We start from the raw sequence: 27725 nt of genomic DNA, 5'->3' as shown, positions 1-27725 counted from the left end.
ACTTTAAATTACAAGAAAAATTGTTTAGTGTAACGTAATCCGTTTCATTACTCATTTCAGGTAATATTAATCAGACGCATTTTTGATTACTTTTGAACTAACTTTTTTTATCACATTGATTTAAATAGGATAATCTTGTACGATACTGACATACAAAGTGTAAGAAAATATATTCCATTTGTTGAAATTAATAAAATAAAATGCATTAAAAATGACATTGTCAAGGTTTCAGAAAGGTACAGCAGTGAGTTTAATGAAAAGTTAATCATTCATTAATCATAAAAATGTCAAATTAAAATAAATAATTTTTAAATATCATAAATCGAAATAAATCGAGAAATATATATATATATATATATAGAACCTTGAACATGCAAATGTGATACTTAATTATTAAATAGTTCTTTTAAAATCTCAGGTAAGTATATTGAGGTGAAAGATGTTCAGATGACAAACATAACATGTAAATAATAAATGAAGTGAAATTTGTTGAAACATTTGAAATATGTTTTGTGAATCCAGAGGTCAAATGCTTGTGATTTTACACAAAACTGGAAGCCTTTCTGTGAATAAGAGTGTATAAGAATTTAAAAAATGAATTTTGGAGAATCAATAAATGATGAATTATTTATTGCTATTTTGTGAATAATACATAATCAATAAAAAAGTAACTGTAGTCTGTTTTAAATACCATGGTGTTTATTATTATTATTATTTTTACTTTGATATACCATGAGAATACTTTGTGTATTTTATTATAATGGTGGTTCTCAATGATGAACTGAGGACATTTAAAATACAGTTTAGACGACTTTATATCACATTTTTATTTAATCTTTAATCTTTAATGTTAACGTTTATTGTAATAACGTGTCATATCATTAAATAAATTGCTGTAAATAACATTAATGGATTTGCCCTAAAGCGAGTCAAGGGAGTGATGTGCATTGAACTACTGCTGGACCAATCAGCATCCAAAGAGGTGGAGAAAGATCCTGGAAGTCTGAATCATTTCCGCGAATCGATTCATTCGGAGATTCATTTCAATGAATCGTTGCTATAAAAAAGATGCATTGATTCGTTTTGTCCATCAGTTAAATATGCACTAGTTTGCACATATTTCCAGAATATAAATCTGGACTTTGGATAAAGCCAGGTTAAAAGTTAAAGTTCTTTACAGAGATGATTTTGAATATATCTCTTTATCACGCCATAAATCTGCTCAACAGACAGAGAAGAAGTAAAAAACCTACAAAGGTTTTAGGCGAGTGATTCACAAGCGCTTTTCGAATCAGTTCGTACGAATCATTCAAAAGAACCGGTTCAGTCAAAAGAACGATTCATTGGCATTCACTAGTGTTCCTCAGTAGCACTCTCCCCAGAAGACAAGCGCCGTGCTGCTGTTCACACACCAGCTCCGATCTCATTCACTCCGAGTTCTGCTTATATACCGATGTCATTAAGTGCATATTCTTTTTTCTAAATTCTTAAACAGCTCGTTTAAAGATGTTGGCGTGCACCGAGATGATCACGATGTGTCTCCAGTCGGCGAAGCGCGAGCATCTCCGCTCCAAACAGCAGCAGCATCAGATGCAGGATGCGGTTCACGGACTGTCCATCTTTCACGATGTAAGTAGCCAAACGATCGGTCACTGAACCCACCAAAAGGTGACCATGCAAACATTCACCTTGAACCCAAGAAGACAAGTCACTGTGTCACTCACTTCTAATAATATAGGACAGAGAGAGATGTTGGTTATGCACATATGACAATATAATCTTTAAATAGGCTGTGCTGTAATGCATTGCTTGTTATACAGTTTGGGGAATAAATAATTGATCAGTTTAGGCGCTTATTATCCAGCACAATAAGAAAATCCAAATGCATTGTCATGTCTTCTTTTTAGACTTCCATTGTAACATCAGATAGCCAGTTTTTAGGCTACTATAGCCTTAGATATAGGATATACAGCTCATTTACACATTAACATTTAGGCACAATGTATTTGTAATGTTGAGGCTTCAATATGCATATAAACATAAATTGTCATCTCTTTTTATTCTAGTTGAAATGTCTTTCTTTGTCACTCTCACATTCAATCATAAATGTCATTCATGCATAGTGATTTTGATGCTTTCACGCATTTATTCTGTTCAATTAAACAATCGCAGCAGCTACTGGTGAATCATATTTGCTGAAATCACGATTTCTATATTTTCTTCAATGCAATGCAATATATTTTGGATGTGTTTGCATGTTTCTTTTTGTGCTCATATACATGAAAAATCATTATCAAGTAGAGCTTTTAGAAGAAAATTGTATTTTTAATCTTCTGTCTTGCATGTTTATTGCATGTATTGTGGATGTGTTTAATGTACTAGCAGTATACCTGCTTCAGCATCTTTAGGGCTGTTTGCAGTCGTGTTAGTGACAGATAAAAAGTTGCAGATGTTCTCTCAGCAGGGTTAAGTAAGCTGTCTTAGAAGGGATTCGACAACAGAGAGGATGTGTGTGTGTGCGTGCGTGCTCTTGTCCTCAAAACTGACCTTATTTAGCACATCTTCCTTGTCTTTTTTTGAATGATTCATTAGTGCACTCTTTTATTAAAAAGCATTAACTTGCTCTGTCTCTGAGACAACTCTTTTTTTGGCTGCAGGCATTCGGTTAATGTTAAACAGTTGCCAAATACTCTTAAGTCGTTGTTTTAGACTACTGTTTCTAAAATCTTTTTCAAATCTAAAAACCGATCCTCCATTTCAGCCGATATTCGGATCTGGCATTGTGATATGAAATGCTCATTTTTCTTGATCCAGTAAATTCCAAGTGGATAAAATCAAGTCCCATCCTACATTTCTTTTTCTTGAATATCCTGTTTCACATTACATTAGACATTTCTACGTTGACTTTATACGCATCTCCAGCTTTTGTTGTCTGTGAATGAAGAGCTCAACGTGTGCATTTGGGAGATAAAAAAGTCAAAGCTTTGTGTTTGTATCTAAAGCTTTCCTCCTTTAGCGTGCACTTGGGGAAGAAAAGTTGCATCTTTAATCATCACAGCAAATACAGCAAAGTTTTCTGACAGTTCTGATATATATCATGATCAATGTTACTGTGCTGCTTGGAAGAATTCAGTCTGTTCAAGCGCAGACTGATCTCAGCGTATGATTCTGTCATGTATTCTCATAGTTTCATTAAAGAGACGATTTCTAACGTTGCTGTCTTTTGCCTTGCATTTCAGATCATGTCATTTCAAACATCTCTTATTTATGAATTTGTCATCAGGATGTAGAATTATGCATGAAATTTAATATTGCAGAAACTACTACCGAGCTTTCTCCTGTCAGTTTCTGTGCAGTACAACATCACAAAACTTGAGTTTTACATTTAATGAAGAGATACTTGTAAATGCAAAAACTCACAGCATTCCAGAGTGTTTTAGTGTGTTGCTAGTACATTCTCAGTGGTTGCTAAGGCATTGCACATTCTGGCATGAAAATAGAAGCATGCATGTATACAGAAATGTAATGACATATACAGTATGAACTTAGTGATAATAGCATGTTACCTAAGGCTACATATAATTTTCACATTCATGAATTCTCTGGTTAGATGAAAATATAAGTTCATAACTTTATATATAAAATATATATAAAATCCCACTAGAAAAATTTACAAATGTACATGTGTTAATAAAATCTATATAATGATTAATTATATGGTATATGTACCAACCATATCTGTCAACAATATATTTTACACAATACACAATACTACTGTTTTTACTGTATTTTAAAACCAAGCTTTGATGAGCAGAAAAGACAGCCCCAAACTTTTGAACAATATTTACATTTTTAGGAATTATTCGGAGCAGAAAGCATAATTTTCCTCCAATGTATTGTTAAGAAGCATCCCAGGATGCACCCGTAACTTTCTCTTATAGTGAAAGTCTTCTAGCGCCACTATAGCAATTGGACATTTGCCTCCATAAAAGGTGTGTGTTTTGTGGATGGTTTTTGAGAGCATGGCTTGTTTGTTTCTGTATCTAACAATCTTTATAAAGCATCTCAGTTATAATGTCACGTTCCATCAGTGTTGCAGAGGGAGCACAGCAAAGCTCTAAAGAAGCAGTTCATTAACGACATTCAGGCCAAATTATATTCGGTATTGATCAGCACTGAGCATTTCCATCAGTCCTCTATGCTTCTGAATGCTGCTCACGTTGATAAACTGGCCATTGAATGTTTTTCCATCTTTATCTCTTCACAGATTTTCCGCCGAGCTGACAAAAACGGTGAGTGTGATCTTTTTAGATGTCAATTTTGAAGTGTTTCTCATTACTTTTGCACGGCGGTTCAACTGGAAGTCTTAATTACGATTCAAATCAATGGAATGAAAAGCATTTGTTGTTTTTGCTTAGTCACTGTAAATAAATAGTTTGCATTTTGCATGAATATCCTGATGCATTGGTCGACAGTCTTTCTGAGTGTGCGTGAATTTGAATAAATGAGGTCGACATTGTCTCAGATGTTTCTTCTTTAAAAAAATAAAAAGACATGAGACACAACGACACAAATGAGGCAACAAAAATTATTTAATCATGAAAGAAGTTCATATTGAGTTCTCAACATTTACATTTATGCATTCGGTAGAGTTTTAATCCAGAGCTTTCAAATTATACATTTGACCAAATTCACACATTCCCTATACATCATACCTTCAAAGGGCACCTGTTATGCAAAATGCATTTTATATTGTTTTTGAACATAATTAAGTGTACACAGTATGTCTTAAAATGGTGGCTGCATCCAAAATTGCATAGGCTACTTCTCCACTATTTAGTAGGTGAAAAACAAGAAGTATGTCCGAATTCACAGTAGTCTTAAAAAAGTAGACAAAAGTACCCAGATGACCTACTGCTTCCAGCTTGATTCTGAAGTGATTCATTTGCATTTAAAGACATGCACAAATGTTTTTGATTATGTTAAAAAATATATATTTTTGGTATAGTATAATGAATAATCTGTGGGTTATTTTAAGATGAATATCTCTTATGATCTTGTAAAAAGGGGCATCATTTGTTCTCTTTAATTTTGGCATTGTTGGTGGAACAGAATCAGATCTTATTCATACTTTTGATTGCGTCTCAGACTTAAGCACAGTTGAGATCTTTATTTGCCTCTCAGTTAATCTTTTTGCTGTCTAGGATTCAACTGCGATGTTAATCAGGTCACATCTTTCTTTTCTATGGGTAATTTGGACGATGAGCTGAAATTGTTTTGTAATTTCTGGGAATGCTAAAATACATTTTTTATTCAGAATGTGTAATATTTGTGAGAGTTTGAAGCCACAAAGTTATCGAGTAAACCCTCAGGCACATGTGCGGGTGGCCCACTGGTTAATCTGAGCCGGAGCCAACAGCCAGCCTTTCACAAAATGCCTTTTTATTCTTGAAAGGCCTGTAATGCACAAAGTGGGAGAGGGCCAAATGAACAGAACGATGCACTGTCCAAACAAATCAGAAATGAGTGGCTGTCACTGGGGCAGCACAGTCCCTTCGGAGGTCTTTATCATTGTTACAGAATGTCAATTACCTTCTTGCCACTTCAATCATGCTCTCATCATTGCCAAAGACGGAGAGAAGTAGAAAGAGAAGTGGAGTGGGAGAATATAAGAGCGGCAGAGAGAGAAAGTGCTGTGTAAAAGCCATAATTTGTGGGCTTTGCTAAGGCTGCGTCAGTATTACTGTTGCTCATAGTGAGTTAGTGTTAGTGATTTGAACAGACCTCTAACATGTACCTTTGCCATTTCAGTTGCACAAAATGTGCAAAAAAGGTTGACAATTCCCACAGGTGTACATTGAAGGAGGGAGCTGAAACCACAAATCAGAGAGTTGAGAATGGACCACCTAGCAAACAATCAGAACACCTTAGTGACCACCTAGATGACCCTAGCAACCTTCTAGGATACCATAGCAACCACTCGCAGCAACCACCTAGACATACTAGCAACCACACAGAACTTGCTCAACCAATGGTATGAGTTTGGGGGCGGAGCTATATGTTTGACTGACCAATGACAGGCATGGAGCAGTGTAGAAGTGGCAGTAATGTTTGTGAAACCTGCTTGAAAACAGTCATTATTTAGCAGTTTTGTTTGCTACAGATTTGCAGTTACACTCTGCAGCTTTAACTGCTTCGATATTATTATTGTGGTATGTAGTTCTTATATTATACAGTATATATATTAGGGCTTGTAAGTGATTAAAATTTTTAATCTAATTAATTACACAATGTGGTGATTAGTTAATCAAATTAATCAAACATCAAATTTGGAGTAATTACTCACAAAAGATAATTTAAGGTCATTGTTGTGTAAACCATCAAACAATACAAAAATTAGGTTCAGCAAGAAATATTTTGTTTGATAAAATGTATTACATATAGCCTACTCTTTTGGACCATGTGAGTAAATGATGACCGAATTGTCATTTTTGGTTGGGTGAAATATAACTTTAATAATATATTTTCTTATTTTTATTATTATTACTATGAAAATATTATTGTATTATTTCTTTAATGAAATAAACTAAAACTGCCAGTAGGTGGTGGTAAATATCTTAATGATAAAGTCATCAAGTCATTTATTCATTCATTTGATTCGTTCAAATAGCTGATTCATTCAGGAGTGAAGTAAATGAATCTTTATGAATGGTTTATTGAATCATTAGGCTTGTCTTCAAGAGCTTAGAGAGCAGATGACTCCTTGTGCTTCTGAATCATTTTCGCGATACTTTGATGTCATACACCGCTTCAAAGCCAACATGACTATGGCCAATGGTTTAACACGCCAAATGGTTCACCAAATTCATTCAAAACGTGGATTAAGAAATGAAATGCCGCTGTGGGTTGCTCAGGGATGATCAGTTCTGATTTGTCTTTATATTTTGGTTGGTAAAATAGAGCAAAACAGTCAACATTGTGTCTAAAATAACACAATATTAACTTCTTAATGAACTGTTGTATAAGATGAGTATCACATTTGCACTCGTGTGGTATTGCACTTAGCCTACTTCTCTTGTGATATTTCTTAAATAAGTGATGTAAATATGAGACACAATCTCAAACGGGCATTTTGCCCCATATCTTGAATTTTAGAGACATTTTCTAGGCTCCATCACAAAGTTAATTGTTGCTTTGCCTCATATTAGCCATCGATCGACTGTAGGAAATGGCAGATGATCCATATATGTCTGGGACGGGGCAAGTGCGTTAAATGCGTTAATAATTTTGACGTGTTATTTTTCTCCATAATTAATTAATTAATCTAATTAACGTGTTAAATTACCAGCCCTAATATATATATATATATATATATATACACACAAAACACACACACAGTGGGTATAACAATCACCCCCCCCCCCCCCACCACCAAAATAATCACATTTTGTTGCTTTGCTGCCTGAAATGTAGATGGACACAGTTTTTGTTTTATCCAGCTGTATTTACTCAGTGCATCTTATAACATACAAGTGAGAGATATAACACCGACATATCAGAATAAATAAATAAACAGGATCAATGAGTGGGAAAAAGGATCACCCCCTCCTTAAAATTACTTGTAAACTCGATCAGGTGCAGCTAATCATCTTCTGAATGGCACACAAAGCCATGTGACCTTCAGCTGTGATCTGCTGTGCTAATTTCGATTAGCTCAGCATGAAAAGAGCTTTCCTGGAGCATCTCAGCCCTTGGTAGTGCAACTGAAGTAAACAATCAACTATGGGCACCCATCAAAATATCTCCAGGATAAAGTTGTGGACAGGCACAGGTCAGGAGATGGACACAAAAACAGTTCAAAATCTATTATTAAGAAGTGGAAGGTATTTGGTACAGCGCAGAGCCTTTCTGGATCAGTATGTCGCTCCAAACTAGATAAAAGAGCAAGGAAGAAACTGCTTGTGTTTGGTTGGTCGTTCCTTGCCGGCCATCCGCTTCAGGGCACCGAAGTGACCAGCCCAGAGAGTCTGGTTCCCTTAGTAGACTCTCTCTTGTTCCCAAACGTTCTAATGCAGCTCGAGTTCCCTGATGGGGAACGTCTCAGGTTATGTATGTAATTATGGTTCCCAAAAGGGAACAAGACACTGCATCTCCCTGCATACTACCTGCATCCCTGCAGGCGCTTATTTCGTCCTATCAGAAGCTAACGTAGACTTTGCAGGGTGCACTTTTAAGCTTACTGGTTACACATGTCACTCGTGATATCTCACTTCTCCATTGGACTGATTCAACACATATCTCTGACGGGGTCATGCAGAGGCGTTCCAACGCAGCATTTCATTCACTTTAGGGAACCATTGTTACACACCTAACCTGAGACATTTTTAAATATCTCCCAAGTTGACTTTGAGTTGCATTTGATCAGCCAACAATAGATGAGAAAGCATTGATTCAAAGAGCTGTCGGTGTTAAACTAGAGTGCAGTTGCTAAGTAGAGCACTGAGTTAGACGAGTGGGAAATAATAACAGTTTGGCTGCTATTCTCCTTTCGAGAATAAACTGAGCTTTTAGTCGAGCTTCAGCTCTTCTGTGAGGATTTTGAGCTCAGCAACTAAAGATTAGAAGCTGAGTTAAAACTAGCCCATCCTGCCTCACACTAAACTAGTTAATAACCTCTCTCCCACAGGCCCGTGATAGCCAGATGATGTATTAGTGGATTTGTGTCGGTCCTTTCTAAAGCCAGCTTTTCTGTTAAACTTCGAAATTACACTTTGAGGAAGGGATTATATATCTAATCATAATTTCATTATTATTTTGTAAGTTTTTAATCTAATATTTAAATTTAAATTAAATAAAATTAATTTTTTTAATTTAATTTAAATTTAATATTTATATTGAATTTATTTTACTTTATTTCAGTTAAAGATAAGTGTATCAGCATTGGCAAAAAAGGCCTATTAATAATTAATAATTTGCAAAATTGTTTGAATATATGCTGAAATTTTATCTGTTATGTAAGAAAACTTATGGGCATAGTTAGGTTATTTAAACTTTAAAGCATCCATCAATGGCAGATTTAGACCATTGCTTGTTGATTTTAATGCTGTAATGAACTCTTACTAAACTAGTTATGTGTAACTGTATATACGTTCGAATAGTTGAAATAGATTTTATAGTCAGTTATTGGTAGTTTAACTTCATGAGTTAACATTCATCTGCAGACCAAAAACTGCTCAACCAATGGTATGAGTTTGGGGGCGGAGCTATATGTTTGACTGACCAATGACAGGCATGGAGCAGTGTAGAAGAGGCAGTAATGTTTGTGAAACCTGCTTGAAAACAGTCATTATTTAGCAGTTTTGTTTGCTACAGATTTGCAGTTACACTCTGCAGCTTTAACCGCTTCGATATTATTGTTGTGGTATGTAGTTCTTCTAACTGTGTCACCCCCACAGTCGTCTGTGTTATGTAACAGAAAGGGATTGCCTGAAAGAAGTTTAGTTTCAGCATCTGCCTGAGCCCATCACTGCTGGTCAATCAATGACAAATGGCACGTCAAGCAAAACTGGAGCTGTCAGCACAGACACAGAGGGAATGAGAATGTGGGGGAATGTAACAAAAATGGTCTAAGAGAGACAAAACAGGCTGTGAACGCCCACCGTGACTCTCTCTTCACATAAATCCACCTCATTTCCCTTCTGCTCTTCTGCATCTTCCTTTCCCAAATCAAATGAAAATGTTCTAGCTTTCTGTCTGTCTGTATTATATTCATCATTTTTCCATCCTCTGTCATCCTTCTTCCTTTCAATCCCCTCTTAATTCCTCCCTCTCAGACAAACAAACAGATTTGGTGGTGTTTCAGAGTGTTTGTTGCATCTGTTGACTCAATCTGACGGTGCTGCTGGTAGAATTAGCAGTGCGTGGAGAAATCCTCTCAGAACTGGAGAGGAAAGATGAGTGTGTTTATGAGGATGCAGAGGCTAAAAGTAGGGGTGTGCGATACTTACAAAAAAATATATATTTTTGGGGAAAATTTATGCTGATATTGGTTATTAAACAATATTTTGATGAGTGTCTTTTTGTGCTGGTACTTTAGCTAATTTAGGCCTGTCGTGGATAAATAAATATGACACAAAAACGTCCAGTAGGTGGTGGCAAGTCCCTGTCTCAATGAGTGATTCATTGACTCATTCATTCATACGATTTGTTCAAAATGTCTAATTCACTTAGAAACTATGCAAGTGATTGTCATAACGAATTAATCATTGAATCACTGGCTCAAATGATTCATTCAAAACAGCAGATTAATTTAGACACAAAGCAAGTGACTATCTTTATGAATGGATCATTGAATCACTGGTAAGCAACCATGCATTCAGAACACCATAGCAACATCCTTGCATATCAAGTAATGTTCGTTTTTTTTATTTTATTTTTGTGCTATAGGTCATTTTTCAAGGTAATGCCTTTCTTACCTTAGCTTGAGTTGAAATATCTTTAAAAATTGCCCCTTTTTTCATATCTGTTCTGAGTAGTAAAGCTTATCCGACAGCCATACTGAGATGAATAATGACATGTGAAAACTGCAATTCTCCAGCAAGAGCCACCGAATGAGAAAGAGCTTAAAGAAGCAGATGACTGGAGGTTTTGTGTTGAAATAAAGCATCACCATGGCAGCTCGCACAGAAGAGACTGTCCTCTGGAAAACAGATCTACTTTGTCTCTCTCCTGTTTCATGTGAAAGAATTTCCCTTTGAACCTTGTCTTCAGAAAAAAAGCAGTGTCTGTGTACAAAGAAAAGATACTGTGTCTTTTTAAATTTGCTTTAAATGATTGAAATTAAGTCTTTTTTGTCTCGTGCGGAAATAAAACTACTTTAGGCATGAAATATTCACATGCATCTCTGGTTGTTGTTTGCAGTGTCTCGTTACTACAGGGTAATTTTGTCACTGATACATAAAGGAATAATTATGCATCCAAAATGCTCATAAACTATTTAAATTTCGTCATTTTGGATTTTATGTTTAGTGTATGCATTTAAATAGCTTTAAGTTTGACCACCTGCTGTCACTGTCTTCTGTGAGTGTTGTGTTTGTTTGGTGCCATGTGCTTTTGTCCTGTCTCTTTTCTTACCCTGCCTATCTTGTTACCTCATCATTGTTTCAGTTGCTACACCTGTGTTTCTCCCTTGCTCCCGGACTCATTTACCTTCACTCTGCACACCTGTCTCTCAATCACACACACAGCTGTTGCTCATTGTCATGGACTATACAGTATATTCTTGTCTCACACACCACTCTGTCTGGCTGTCTTATATTGTAATGTTAATTGTGAACCGTGTCTCTAGTGCTTGTGTTATTTCGGCTTGTTCCCTGTGATTAGTTTCTGTTTTGTTTTTGCCACGTTGGCCTTTTTGTTCGCTTTTATTAAAAGTGATAATTTCCCCTGCATTTGGACCCAGACCCTGTTTCTTCCTCTGCGCGTCCTACCGCGCCGTGACACCTGCTGCATATTTATTTGAATACAGTCTTGATGATTTACTGAAGCCTTGAGGTCGTGTTCATGGGAAGATAAAGAATGAATTATAGTTTTTTCTGTTTTATTCTGTCAGACCTCCATCGCACGGAATGAATGTCTTAGAAAGTCTCCTTCAGACTGACATTCAGCCTCTTCTCCCATTGTGACAGCTGTGAGATGTAATATATGTTTTAGCCTCAAAGAAACTCTTGGCAATTATTTTGGATCGTACAGCGAGGGACAGACGTGGGCAAGAGAAAAGAGCCGTTTGTCTGCTATTGCTGGTGAACACCTGGTGACTTTGACAGAGTCGCTAATGGAGGTTTTATATTCAGCTCCAGGCTATATATGTGCTCACCTTCAGGTCATCCAAGATTTAGATGAGTTTGTTTCTTCATCAGATTTGGAGAAATGTAGCATTGCATCAGTGTCTCATCAATGGATGCTCTGCAGTGAATGGGTGCCATCAGAATGAGAGTCCAAACAGCTGATAAAAACATCACAAGTAATCCACAAGTGATGCACACCACTCCAGTCCATCAGTTAAGAAACATCTTGAGAAGACAAAAGCTGTGTGTTTGTTAGAAACAAATCCATTATTAAGACTTACTTCAAACCATTGCTTCTGGCTAAAATATAAGTCCATAGTCCATAATAATGTTTAGACTGTTTTGGGTTGTAAACGGTGTGCAGATTTCTCTCCTGATTCAGACCAGATGAGTTTACCACAGGAGGAAACGTTATTATGGATAGAGGACATGCTTAAAGTTGAAGAAAAATGCCTCCGTGATGGATTTGTTTCTTACAAACACGCATATTTTGTCTTCTCCAGATGTTTACTGATGTAATGGAGTGGTGTGGATTATTGTGATGTTTTCATCAGCTGTTTGGACTCTCATTCTGACGGCACCCATTCACTGAAGAGGATTCATTGGTGAGCAAGTGATGCAATGCTACATTTCTCTAAATCTGATGAAGAAATAAACATCTTGGATGGCCTGAAACATGAGGACATTTTCTGAATATCTTAATAGTTTTGGGGGAACTATTAAAGGGCTAATTTAATGGAGGACGAATTTTGTGTTGATACGTGCAATGTCAAAAATTTTGTGTATGTTTGCACAATGATTTGCATTAATTTCTTTAGTGAATTTAGTTTTAAAACAACCCAAAGGTGCATGCAAATGAACTGTGTTGTCAGTGTTTCAAAATGTTTTTTAAATGCCTAAAACCCATAAATGTTTAAAAGTGCAGATGTGTGTGAGGGAAAACAAATCAGACTTTAACAGAATAAATCCCTGAAGTAACTGTACCAGACGACGTTCTTTCACACTGCTCCACCCTCACTGAAGGAAATGTGTTTGAAGCACAGCATGGGATGGGTGGGAAACGCTTAGGAAGATGCATTAGGGTCTGCTGATCCCCAGGCAACAACACAGAATAGCACATTAGTTTGAGACTAAATAAGGCAGAGCAGCAGAGAAGATAACAGTCTCCTGAGAGCCAAACCTTTTTCTCCGGTGTCTCCATTAACCACAAGAGCTGCTTGCGGTCTGCGGCTGATTGGAGCTCATGCCGAACTTCCGATATTTCTGAGAATTAAACTTTGACCTAGAAACGTCACTCCTAAACATCAACTAAGAGTAAAACAAACTGATTGGTCACTTTGCATGTCTAAATGGGTGTATTTTTGTCAGAATAAACTGCGGTGTCAACCATTTCAATATGCACTTTTCAATAAGCAGCATTACATTAATGTATCGCAACTCATTTACAAAACTCAATGCTATTTTTCTGGTGCAGTTAATGCACTTAATTACTTATGGCATTACTACTCATAAAAGGTTAGTGGTAAACTGAATATGATTTTTTAAAAGACCTGTAGAACACTTTTAGTGATGTTTTAGAGTCACATTAAACTCACTTGATTGTTGCCTACTCCATGAGATACTGGATTGATATTATGAACAATGATTGAAGAAGAACTAATTTCAAGTATGCAAGGTTTGTAGGATCAGATATTTAAAATATTCAGTTTTGTTTGAGGAAATGAACTAGATATGCACAAGCAACTGTTTATTGAAATCTGTACTTATTACATTCGGATGCACACTTTTCCGCAGTTTATTTGATATTTTATGTATGTGTAGTAGACCCCTTTTTTATTTATTTTTGTTAAACCCGCCCCTAAACAGCCTGTAAAAACAAAACAAACTGTGACTGCATGTCAATCAGACAGTCTCTTCCTGTCTAAATGGATGGTTTTTGTCCAAATAAACTGCAATGTAGACCATTTATGTTGTTCTTTGTGAAGTATCGACAAATAATTTATGTTAAACTAAAGTTAAACAGAAAAATATTTTGATGACATTTTAGCAATAATTTGCATTGACACCAGCTTTATCTGTAAACATTTTGATACTTAAAAAACGCTTTTTTGCGCAAAAAGTCCTTGGATGGAAACTTGGCAACAGATGCGATTGCTGATTCTCTGAATGCTTTCCTCTTGTGTCTTCTTGCAGATGACGGGAAACTGTCCTTCGAGGAGTTCAAAGCCTACTTTGCAGATGGGATACTGACAACCGACGAGCTGCGTGAGCTTTTCTACTCCATCGATGGACGGCAAACCAAGTATATACTTTAACCACAGCTTCTTTACAAAGCATAGTTTTTCTGGTGCATTTAATGTGCTTAATAATTAAAAATGCCAATACTGTTTATAGATCTCACCTGACTGTTGCATCCTCCACAGGCGACCTGCACTAATTACTTATGCCTTTTTGCATCGTTATCTTATTTGCATAATTCCTTTAGATAATCAGCTGCTAAAACAACACAAGCTGTTCACCCAAAAATGTGAAGCTACGAGAATAATTTTTGTGCACAAAGAAAACATAAATAACGACTTTTTTTAACGATTTATTCTCCTCCATGTCAGTGTTCGCAGAGCGTTCAGAAGAGTATGATGCACAAGCAAACACATTTGCTTTTTAGACATTATTCCAAAGACTGAATGTCTTCATAATAAAAAAAGAAATGTTAAAATTTCCATATATGCAAAATTAGCGCTTAGATTTTTCAGTATACTTCAATATATGCTTGAACCATGTTTGGTTATAGATTAATATATTAATGCGTGTATATATAATATATATATATATAGAGAGAGAGAGAGAATTGTGTACATGCTTATATTGCACATACATTTTTCTATATAATGATGAAATATATTTATACTCACATTACCATATTTTATCTATATGTTATGAAGTGTATTATTGAATATACAGTGACATACAGTATAAGTTCACATATTGTCACATTTTTCCATGAAAAATATCTTACCTTTGAGTGTGTGTCTTGATGCAATGTGTATTTTTAAGCTTTTATATTTAATAATAAATATTATATTTAAAATGTAAATAAATGATAAAATAAAAACATAATGCAATGTGTATTTTACAGATTCTAGATTTAATATTAAAAGTGATATAATTTAAAATACATTGTTATATTATATTACGTAATCTGATGCTTTTATGGAGATTATCATATTTGTGTTTTTATTATCTTTATTATCATATTTTCTTAGGTTTTATTTATATCTAGTTACATTATTAATAATATGCAAATAATATGATTAAGAAATATGTAGTTAAACTGCATATTATTATTTTTTTATCTCATATTCATTATTTGAATTCAGAATTGATCTTATGGGGCAATTAAAAATAAAAACATGATGCAATGTGTATTTTTCAACTTTTATATTTAATATTAAATGTGATATATATAAAATTCAGTTTTTCATTTTTTGTTTTTGTTGGCAACAAATCTAAAATTAGCAATACACATTATAAGACACTATGATATGCAATAAAGTTTATGCAGATAAAATAAATATTATACAGCCAGCTCACACTGTGCAAAAACTGGACAACATGTGGTTATTCTTTGCTTTTGGAGTTTATAGAGATTCATGCAGTTTAGATATAGAAATACTTATATACGATATATTGAAAGCAGCACATCTACAGTTTGCAATACACATTATAAGACAGGCATAATATACAGTAATGTAAATATAATGCAGACACTTGCACATGATTTATTAAATTGATTTAAACTGCTTTAGTGTAAATCTGAGTGTTGTTAGACTGGTATTTTACCCCATTAGCGAGATCATTACTTCTGTGAGTTAGTACTATCACCTCAGCCCTGCGATGTGAACAGAACGAAGCATAATTGGACTGTTTACACTTTAAAACTCGGCCCACACATCCTCCTCGCTAACGACTCCTCTTTCCAATCCTTGACTCTTCTCCAGTTCAATTAAGGCTTTCTTTTTTCTCATGACTCATTTTATTCTCTCCTCTTCTCTTTCCAGTAACCTCGATACAGACAAACTATCAGGTAGGAGTGGATAATTCCTTTAAATTATGACTCTGGGAAGAAAATGAAAAAATGAAGATGTGTTTCAAGTGGCAGTAATTAAAAAACGAATCAAATTTTACTTGATGTTGTCACTTTCGTCAAACATTTAGGATTTTCTGCCTTTAGGAATGTGTGATAAGTGTTTTTTTTGTGTGTGTTTTTTTTGCGTGCAAGGTCATATTCTGCTCATTTGCTGCTGTTCCCTGATTTGCATATCATCCCTCTTGAACATCACGCCAGATAAAGATAATATGTTTAAAACTGTATTCCAGAACTGATATTTCAAAGGTGCTATGGATTTTCCAGTGTATTTTTGTGCATCGTTGCATATTTTTGAGCTAATGTTTACCATAAGTGAGATCCACATGGAAAAACTGAATATGAAAAGGGAACCAAGTTCACTATAAAACTAAAAGCTGTCTGTTATGCTGTACATTTACTACAAAATATAAATACATGAATTGGAACACAGCCTGAATCTGGAAATCTCTGTGTGTGTGTGTGTGTGTGTGTGTGTGTGTGTGTGTGTGTGTGTGTGTGTGTGTGTGTGTGTGTGTGTGTGTGTGTGTGTGTGTGTGTGTGTGTGTGTGTGTGTGTGTGTGTGGCTGATTAAAAAAACTATTAAGCTTGATCGTTTCAGACTTCATTTCCTTGAACTTTTCTGTTTCATATTTGATAAATGAGTCACTGACAATTTAAGAAATTGTGAATTTTGGAATTTTTGTTCTCTCTCTTTCTTCCTCGCTGTGTTCAGATTAAATTGAACCATTTTAGAGCTGAAAAAGTTAAGAAGTGACTGAAACTCTCTGTAATGCAAGAGGTTATAGGAGATATTTGTTCAAAAATATGCACAGTGGCATGCCGAAAAATCCACTGGAGAAAGTATAGGAAGCATATTTGGTTTCTGACCTATAATTCACCCTCTTTCTCTTTTCAGATTACTTTTCCAAGCATCTTGGAGAATATCTGGATGTGCTTTCAGCATTAGAGAAACTCAATGTCGCCGTCCTAAAGGCCATGGACAAGACGAAGGAGGTGAACTAGTATCAGAATGAGATCAAATTATATAACTCTCATAAAAACAAGTAAATGATTAAAATGAATTATAAATATCAGGTGGAAACACTAAATAAAATAATAAAAACTGAAAAAATAAAAAATAAATTTAAACTTAATAATAATATTTAAATAATAATGATTATGATGACAAAAGCACATAACAAAGTTACTAAAGAAAAACTAAAATTAAATCTGAAAATATAAAATTAAAAGCTAATTCAACATAAAACAACAAGGTGCATTGTTAACTAAAACTTTTAAAACGTGTAAATATATAATATAATATAAATATTACATTAAAAAAAATTGCCTTTTCAACTAACTTAAATTTCTAACTAAAAATAAATTATAAAATAAATACAAATAAGTTAAACCTCATAGTGATAGTTTAATAATAACATTTATAATGACAAAAGGGGTAAAAAAATATATATATATATTCAAAATATTTATAAATAATACTAAAATATCAGTAGCAGCATGTCTGTTCTGTTGCTGTGCACCATATTTAATACTTTGTAAAGACAAAGCTTTAATATTTTGTAATATTATTATAGCATTATAGATCCCATCTATCTATAATGGAGACCCTGCTTCTCTCAGTGCTCTCTACATGGAGTCCAGGGCAGTGATTAAATACAACACATGGTTCAGGATGAAATGGGCCTTCAGTTTGTTTTCAGACGGTGTCAGCCGGTAAGGAAAAAGTGTCACAGTTTACCTGAATTAACCGATATTATTCTAAATTAAATAATGTATATATGTATATATCCTCTGCATGTTAACAGACATATGGTCCCTGCAATTCAATTAGCCAATTCATGCAACTAGTCCCTTTTCTCCTTTTCTTCCCTCAGTCTCAGTGAAATATTTAAATTGCTTTAATGCTATCAGGAAGCACTCAAAGCAAATCCAGCCAAATTATGGAGTCCGAGACTCTGTTTTCATAATTGTGTTTTGGCCGTGATGGCGATTTAATGTGACAACACACACTGGGGTATTTAGATTTGTTGGCATCTGAATTCATTGAATATGAATGTGAAGTTCAGCATGAAGGTGTGGGATGGTGTGATTGTGCAACACTTTATTCTTTGTCATGTTTCCTTTACACTAGTAACTCACAGTGATTATCTGCATCTCTGATTTAGAGTTCAGGATACTTTTGTGTATTATATTTATAGTGAATTTAAGATGTATCTTACCTTTGAGTGTGTGTCTTGATGCAATGTGTATTTTTAAGCTTTTATATTTAATATTAAGTATTATATATTTAAAAATATTATATATAAAATGTAAATAAATGATAAAATAAAAACATAATGCAATGTGTATTTTACAGATTCTAGATTTAATATTAAAAGTGATAAGGGTAAGTGTGAGTGAATTCAGCGTGATGACGAGTGTTTCCTGTGCAGCAGTACCAGGGTTCGTCTGTTCTGGGGCAGTTTGTGACCCGTTTCATGTTGAAGGAGACTTCCAGTCAGCTGCTGTCGCTCCAGATGTCTCTGCAGTGTGCAATGGAGGCTGTGGAGGCTCAGAGCAGCACCTCTCCGTGAGTTACTATCTATCTTTCTATCTATCTATCTATCTATCTATCTATCTATCTATCTATCTATCTATCTATCTATCTGTCTATCTGTCTATATGTCTGTCTGTCTGTCTGTCTGTCTGTCTGTCTGTCTATCTCTCTGACTGTCAGTCCATCCATCCGTCAGTCCATCCATCCATTTACCTATCTATCTATCTATCTATCTATCTATCTATCTATCTATCTATCTATCTATCTATCTATCTATCTATCTATCTATCTATCTATCTATCTATCTATCTATCTATCTATCTATCTATCTATCTGTCTGTCTGTCTGTCTGTCTGTCTGTCTGTCTGTCTGTCTGTCTGTCCGTCTATCTATCTATCTATCTATCTGTCTGTCTGTCTGTCTGTCTGTCTGTCTGTCTGTCTGTCTATCTATCTCTCTGACCGTCAGTCCATCCATCCGTCAGTCCATCCATCCATTTACCTATCTATCTATCTATCTATCTATCTATCTATCTATCTATCTATCTATCTATCTATCTATCTATCTATCTATCTATCTATCTATCTATCCATCCATCTATCTATCCGTCTATCTATCTGTCTATCTGTCTTTCTGTCTGTCTGTCCGTCCATCCATCCATCCATCTATCCATCCATCCATCCATCCATCCATCCATCTATCCATCCATCCATCCATCCATCCATCCATCCATCCATCTATCCATCCATCCATCCATCCTAATCTAAATTCATCTAAATAATGTACAGCAATCTAATGTAATACTTTTTTTTAATGCAATCCTGAATGGACACAAGCCTGCTTAGAAGAACCTTGTATGTCTTTAGACATCATTAGAACTTAAACTGGTTCTCCTGTGGCCTCACGGGAACCCAATAGTGTTCCTATAGAACCGCAGAGTTCAGGTTCTTCAGAACAACCAGAGGAAACCAAAACGAAGAAGGTTCTGTGAACCACAGCTGCTGCTAAGAAGGACTGAAGATCTTTTATTTTCAATATGGTGCAGTTTCTGCTCGCCGAGGGATGTTCACTTGTCTGTGAGAGCGAAGGAAAGAAAAAGAGGGAGAAACAGAAAACTTATGAACAGAGAGCAGCAGAAGTAATGTAATGTTTTCTTCATGATGAAGCACATTTGTCTTGTTTATCTGTAGGGCATTCTCTTCCTCACGAAGCAGCTGTTACAGAAACACGCCGGTATTCTCCAAAGAGCTCTTAATGTGACGGAACAACAGGAAAATGTCTGCATTTGTTTTTGTTTGCTACTAATCACTCAATAAGTGAAAAAACATTTCCACTGTTATTTCTCCCGACTGTAATTCCCATTAGTCAAACAGAAAAGCCCCATTAGGACGATTTCATAACATGACTGCCTGTACAGTTCAGCACGGTACCCATAAACATCAGCGAGAGCTGGGATTATCACAGTCCTAGTGAACATAAGAATCATTTCTTGATGTTGCAGCTTCAGTATTACAGACTTTTGATAAACTTTTGACAGATTTTTCCTCTTGTTGTTGCTGAGCTGGATTTCAGATCCTTTGTTCACTTCTTCATTATGCCATGTTCACACAGGTCTATAATACCTGGAGAACAAACAAATTAGCATTCATTTTTGGGGTAACTTGTTAATGCTAACTATCCAAACTTAAATAATTTGATTATACTGCATATTGTAAAATGACATATATATATATATATATAGACATAATATGAAAAGTTTTTGTCCTATTAACGAAAATAGTTCAGAAACAAAAGCAGAGCAGAACAGTTCACAACACACATTAACAGTGTTTTGTTCCTGAATGAATCCATGTTTTTGAATGATTCAACTGAATGAACGATTTAATGACTCACTCATAAAGACACCTGAATCAGCTGAATTAATGACTCAGTAACTCACTCAAAGCACTTGTTTCATTTCTGAACAATTTAGTGTTATTGAAAGAATCAGTTGAATGAATGATTCAGTGACTCATAAAGACATGTTTCCTTTCTAAATGATTCATTGTTGTTGAGTGAATCAGTTGAATTAACGACTCAGTGACTCACTCAAAGCACCTGCTTAGTTTCTAATTGATTCAGTGTTTTCGAAAGAATCAGTTAAATTAACGATTCAGTTACATGGTTGTTGAGCGAATTGGCTGAATGACTCATTAAGAGACTTTTTTATCCTGAATGATTCACTGTTTAGCGAATCGGTTGAATTAATTATTCAAATTAACACTTGACTCATTACTAAATGATTCAGTGTTGTTGAGTGAATCAGTCTAAAGAATGATTTAATGCTCACTAATACAGACACCTACATGTGTAACTGCACTCTGGCGTCCAGTTTGTTGTATAAAAAGTTAACTACTCCAGATTTATTTAATCTTATTAAGTTAAATCTTGATGCATTGTTATTACTTTTTCTCAAAGCTTTTTTTTAATGTAGAAATTAGTTTTGCTATCTTTAAATAATGAGAATAATAAATCATGGACAGTTTTATACTTGTGTTTGGTGCATTGAACATCTCGTTCTGTTCTTGGATACTCAGCTTCTCTCATAAATTTATCAGTGCTGCGTATATCAGGACAAAATTTCTCACAGCTTCAGTTTCAAACTGAAAATCAATATGCAGATGATATCCACTGAAATGCAGAATTCTCTAGCCTTTCCACACGTTTCTGAATCTGGTCTGTTACATCAGGAACATTGATGGAGACTGTGGTGATGATAATCGCAGATATAGGTCAACAACAGCCTTGAGAGAGAGTTCTGACTCATCTGAACATATGTGTGTGACTTCAGCAGGGTTACGGCATTCACAAGGTTATTTTCATTCAGTGATATTCTCTTGTGCTCATCAGTTCTCGGCAGTGAATGTAGAAGTGCAGACACCGCGTTCTTTCACTTAGCAGCTGTGCTTTGACAAATCTGCCATCCGCTCGGCTGGTCACACTGGACATGATATTAAAGATATTCAAGATATATTTACTGAAAACGACACAGAGTGAAAGCATCTAATTTTAAGCATTGTAAAAAGTGTGGACAGTTTCATATTTTAAACTAAAAAATATCATATGTTCCTATGATGCAGAACATTAACAGAGGACCGATGCTGTTTTTGCAGGGTTGAAGTTAAAGTCCCGGAGCATCTGGTCATACAGAAGAACAACAGAAGATGTGGCCGTCGAGTGCAGAAGAACATGTGCCTGTCCCCGACTGATCCGTACTCGGGCATTCTCACTACTGGTAACACACACACACATCCACACACACACACACACACATACTCACATACTCACACAAAACACACACACACACACACACACATACTCACATACTCACACAAAACACACACACCCACACACAGACACACACACACACACACACACATACTCACACAAAACACACACACCCACACACAGACACACACACACGCGCGCACACATCCACACACACACACACACACACATACTCACACAAAACACACACACCCACACACAGACACACACGCGCGCGCACACACGCGCGCGCACACACACACACACGAACGCACATACTCACACAAAACACACACACGCACACACAGACACACACACACACGCACATAAACACGCAGACACTCACACACGCTTATTTATTTCCAGTTAATAATTGTAGTGCTTATATATATATTATTGCAGCTTCATTTAAAAAAAAATTTGTTGTTGTTTGTTTTAGATTTATTTTTAGTATGGTGACCATATTACCCAAAATGTCCAGTTTCGGCTTTGTTTTGCTCTCCTCTGTCCTCATACAATATTTGTACGCATATTTGCATTGCTTTATACTGTTTCTGTAGATGTAGGTCTGCCTCCTGTCCCATCATGATTGGTTGATTGTGTACAACGGCAGCATGCTATTGGTTAAACTTTTTGTCAGTCAATGCCTTCAACAAGTATGAAAACAACAGGAAAACAAAGCAGACATTCTAGGCAATTTAGTCCAAACCAGTCCAAGACATGTCTGTGAAACAGGGATGAATATAGTCATGCTATTTTTAGTTATCAAGAATAACCCTGCTGGTGATGAGTGTGGTTGTGTACTGAGTGCTGGTGCGTCTCAGGTGTTACAGTAGATACAGACGAACACTGGTGCTCTCAGATCAACAGACTGCAGCAGCTCATCGACAAACTGGAGTGTCAGGTGAATACACTGAAACATCCAATCAAACAGAATAAACTTTCTGTTCTGAGCACGCATATTAAGATTCTATGTTTTAAACTCATTTGAGCTTGCTTTTCTTTTTAAGAGTCCAAAGTTGGAGCCGCTAAAAGAAGATACACTGGCCAGCACATACAAATCAGTGAGTGCTCCGATCCGCATCTTCAGAAGTCCAGTCCGTGTTTTATATCTGTCGAAGCTCCAAGATCCTCCATCACAATGCATGAATTCACCATGTTAAACTGTGTTAGTAATAGACTATTAGCAGAAATGTTGATTTTTTTTATTTTTATTTTACTACAAATGCAGTTATGCAAAGTTTTTAATAAAATAATTTCAGCCTGAGGCGTATCGATTTCACTTTTGGTGTTAAAAGGCTTTTATATTAGCCAAAAATATAACTTTTTTATTTTAAAAACAAGCAAGCAAGCCAGAATTAAAAGGTAATGCAAAAGTAACATAACGCATCACTTTCCATAAAAGTAACCAAGTAACGTAACTAGTTACGCAAATTTGTAATGCATTACTTTTACAAGTAACTTTCCCCAACAATGCTTATTTTTCACAATGAATCAGCATCATGCCACTTTCATTGCATTTTAAAATCATTACATCACACAGAAGGACATGAGGGTGACATATTTTACACAGTGCTCAGATGTTCATCATATAGTGTTAATGTAGCTCAATTGGTAGAGCACTGCGCAATCAAGCGCAAGGTTGGGGGTTCACATGATAGGTAAAAATTGATAGCCTGAATGCACTGTAAGTCGCTTTGGATAAAAGCGTCTGCTAAATGCATAAATTTAATTTTAAATTTAAACATTCATATGTTCATGAGTTGCTCTTCTGATGGCTTTCGTCTAGAACATTCTTCTGGTGCAGAGACAGATGAGCGTGACAGAGAACGGTCTCGAGGACTTCCAGAAGGCTCTGAAGACCTACGCAGACATCACCACCAATCAGAACGACAACCTCCAGTGAGACAAACACACTCAAATGAAAAGTTATTATGTTGAGTTATTATCATGAAGACATAGATCATATTATAATGACCGTGATCCTGAAAGCCTGACATGTAAAATGAAATGTAACAGTTTACTGAAGACAAAATCAAAAGTGTTTTTTTTTATCGCTCCTATAGTCTGATATAGTGAGATTATGAAGGAAAAACAGTGCAATTTGGTGAAGATTCTTATATTTCTTTCATGCTTGTAATGTACCGTATTTTTCGGACTATAAGTCGCACCTGAGCATAAGTCGCATCAGTCCAAAAATACGTCATGATGAGGAGAAAAAACATCTATAAGTCGCACTGGACTATAAGTCGCATTTATTTAGAACCAAGAGAAAACATTACCGTACCAGCCGCGAGAGGGCGCTCTATGTCTTCAGTGTAGCGCCTAGCGGCTGGAGATGGTAATGTTTTCTATTGGTTCATTTCTCATGGTTCATTTCTCTCGGTTCATGTCAAATTAATTTTGACAAATAAGTCGCACCTGACTATAAGTCGCAGGACCAGCCAAACTATGAAAAAAGTGCGACTTATAGTCCGAAAAATACAGTACAGTAAATCAGTACAACAGATACTGACACTAAATGATATAAACATCAGTCGTCGTCTCAGTAAGATGTGAGAGCTGAAGAAATAAACTCTCCTCAGAAGATGTGAGATGTTCTGGAGGCTTGTGAAGATCATTCCTCCGCTGAGGAACAGTGAAAGTAAAGCTTCTGGAAACAAACGCTCCTCAAAAGATCCTGAGGATCAGATTTGAGACTCTAAAACATGATTGATGGAGAATCAAGTAAAGCTGAGCTGCTTCAGTCCAGTAAGAGTTCATCTGGAGATATTACTGACCTTATTCTGACCTTTACTTGATCAAAATCAGGAAAGATTTGAGAGCAGAAGCTCCAGTTGAAGCTGGACGTTGAAAGAGCTTTGACTGGATAAAACACTCGAAACTATCAATCAGAAAGCATGGAGGAGAACGTGTGTGAAACAGGTTTAACTGCATCATGTTGATCATTTAGAGTCGAAATGTGTGTATCAAATATCAGGCTTTATGGAGTATGAAACTCAAAATGGAAACTTATAAAGACTAGTTTTAGTAGCAGAATGCTCTCATCAGATGATGTTTGCACTGATTGTTTGTCTGTCTGTTTCTCGTTCAGTGTTTCCATCCAGAAGCTTCCTGAGAAGAGCTGCTACATCATCTATGAGTTCTGGCAGGACCGTATTTCCTGGATGAGGTGTGTGTGTATGTGTGTGTGGTCTTTGGAAATCAAATCCTAATCGAATCTATTTTTACAAACACAAGATGAGCACGGTCTCGTCTGAGGCTTCGTTCAGCCTCCTGCTGCAGTGCTTCATGAGCACAAGCTCCTGCTGGGTCTTACATCTGTCCAGGGACATGGACGGACACGATTCTGAAAGTCACAGTTTTGATCAAGTGCTTATATATTACAATATCTAGTCAAGCGTGATTCCTCAAGATATAGCCTATTGTGCTCTAGCAATCAAAGGTTTAAATACATTAATGCTTTTAGTCATCAAGGATGTATTCAATTGATAAAAAGACAGTAAAGGCATTTATAAGGTTATAAAATATTTCAATTTCAAATAAATGCTGCTCTCTTGAACTTTCCATTCATTATAGAAAAAACATAAAAATGTTAATTATTCCAAACATTTGAATGTCTGTGTGTGTGTGTGTGTGTGTGTGTGTGTGTGCGTGCTTATGCATCTCTGTGTTCTCAGCCAGATTGTTGAGACTCATTTCAGATTAGCAGATGGTTCGTCTAATAGCACACATTTCAGGAGCACACACAGCGCAACACACACTCATCCAGAAGAGTTTCACGTGAAATCTTGTGTTTTGTGCAGCTTCACCTGACGGCGTTGTGAAGTACATGTGTGAGCTCGTGTGTGAATCTCATCTGCTCATTGTCTTCAAAGATAGAGTCATCTAATTTAAGAAATACATAATTTCAGAAAAAAAGTAAATTATAACTTGCAGGGAATAATACTGAGGTGTAATTATCTCCTGTGGAGGGAGTGTGTGCACGCACATGCTTTAATAGATGCTGTGTTTCCTATATATGAAGAAGAAAAAAGATCTTTAAATGTTGGTGATCTTTAAGATTTTTTTAAATGTTGTTGAAGTCTCTTCTGCTCACCAAGACTGCATTTATCATTATTGAACAAAAATACAGCGCGAACAGTAACATTGTGAAATTTTATTCATATTTAAAATAAGTTTTCTGTTAATATATTGTAAAATGTAATTTATTTCCATGATCAAAGCTGAATTTTCAGCATCATTGCTCCAGTCTTCAGTGTCACATGATGATTTGTTTCAGTGAACCTGATTTTAATGCATTAAAAAAAAAAAGTTCTTAAAGAGATTAACTCACATTTCATACACAAGGGAAATTAATTTGCTTATTTAAAGCTGAAATGTGTAGTTTTTTTCACCACTTCTGGCTCCAAGCATTCCACACATTTTTTATTTTTTTCATTTATCCAATAGGTAAATCAATTAGTCTGAGACTTAAAGAAATCGTTCACCTATAAATGAATGTTTGCTGAAAATATCGTCACCCTCAGGCCATCCGAGATGTAGATGAGTTTGTTTCTTCATCAGGTTTATAGAAATGTAGCATTGCATCAGTGTCTCAGCAATGGATGCTCTGCAGTGAATGGGTGCCGTCAGAATGAGTCCAAACAGCTGATAAAAACATCACAATAATCCACAGCACTCCAGTCCATCAGTTAACATCTGGAGAAGACAAAACCAAACAAATCCAGCATTAAGGCATTTCTTAACTATTCAAACCATTGCTTCTGGCTAAAATGCGAGTCCATAATTCATAACAACACTTCCTCCAGTGAAAAAGTGTTCTGGTCTGAATCAGGAGAGAAATCTGCACTGATCAAGCAGCGTTTAAACAGCTCTAAACTAATATGTGACTGGATGTTGATGTGAAAGACAACAGGACTTTTTTACTGGAGGAAGTGTTATTATGGATTTATGTTTTTTAATTAAAAATGTTTTTAACAGCTGTTTGGACTCTCATTCTGACGGCACCCATTCACTGCAGAGCAACCATTGATGAGACACTGATGCAATGCTACATTTCTCCAAACCTGATGAAGAAACAAACTCATCCTGATCTTGGATTTTCACATTTTAATTTCTGGGTGAACTTGATGTTACTCAGAAGTCTCTTAAGTGCTGAAAGAGCTGACTATTTTCATCTGGAGGACGCTGTTGATTATAGCATCTCATAATGTGAGCTGGACTGTTTCTCCTGACGTCTGTCGTCTCTCTCTGCAGTTATTTGCAGTGTGACGCAAGTAAGATGTTGCAGCGCTGCATCATAGACATGCTGGAGGATCCAGAGATCGTCTCCACGATGCTCATGCCAGGTAAGAGTGTGTGGGCGACATCATTTATTAGTTTGCATGTTTGAAGCTGAATGCATCGGTCTCAGTCTGTAGGAAAAAAAGGAATTAAACACGAACCCCAGTGCCAAAAGTGCTGGCTGTTGATCTTTAATGAGAAGTTATGACTAATATGTACCTATTTGTTTCTCATAGCGTCCTGGTGGATCATGACAAACAACTAACAGCAGCAAGAGAAAACACTGCTGAAAAATGACTCTGTTGTGTCTCTGAATTAATAATAGACCTTAAAAATCAGACGAATCATCTGTTTTCGTGTTGCATTTTATTGATAACGTCTGTCTGATAGTTCACTGAAAACAAAACATGTTACACAGGGTTGTGCATCATTCAGAACTGAATTCAGAATTTATCCAAATTTGCAAACAGGAAGCAAAAATGTTTGAATTCAGAGAAAACGTAAAGAAATTTATATAAATTCTGTAAAAGTATTTAAAATAATTTCATTATTTTATCATGTTTAATTATTGAGCTATTTAAATTTAGAATTTAGAGAAAAAAAT

General features: G+C 35.8%; 1 protein-coding gene across 1 annotated transcript; it reads left to right on the top strand.

Annotated features, from left to right (window-relative positions):
• Window positions 1–1369: 1369 nt before the first annotated feature.
• LOC132151496 (N-terminal EF-hand calcium-binding protein 1-like) lies at window positions 1370–27725 on the top strand. The gene is made up of 13 exons (XM_059559629.1): window positions 1370–1629; window positions 4268–4292; window positions 14040–14148; window positions 15905–15930; window positions 16889–16986; window positions 18426–18562; window positions 21682–21803; window positions 22660–22739; window positions 22846–22899; window positions 23625–23737; window positions 24930–25007; window positions 27095–27186; window positions 27358–27725. Exons 1-13 carry the CDS (start codon window positions 1507–1509, stop codon window positions 27384–27386), a joined length of 1086 nt encoding a protein of 361 aa, XP_059415612.1. The 5' UTR covers window positions 1370–1506; the 3' UTR covers window positions 27387–27725.

This window comes from Carassius carassius, chromosome 10 (assembly GCF_963082965.1).
Source record: "Carassius carassius chromosome 10, fCarCar2.1, whole genome shotgun sequence".
In the NCBI taxonomy this organism is placed as follows: domain Eukaryota; kingdom Metazoa; phylum Chordata; class Actinopteri; order Cypriniformes; family Cyprinidae; genus Carassius; species Carassius carassius.
This window is presented reverse-complemented; position numbering and strand designations above follow the sequence as displayed.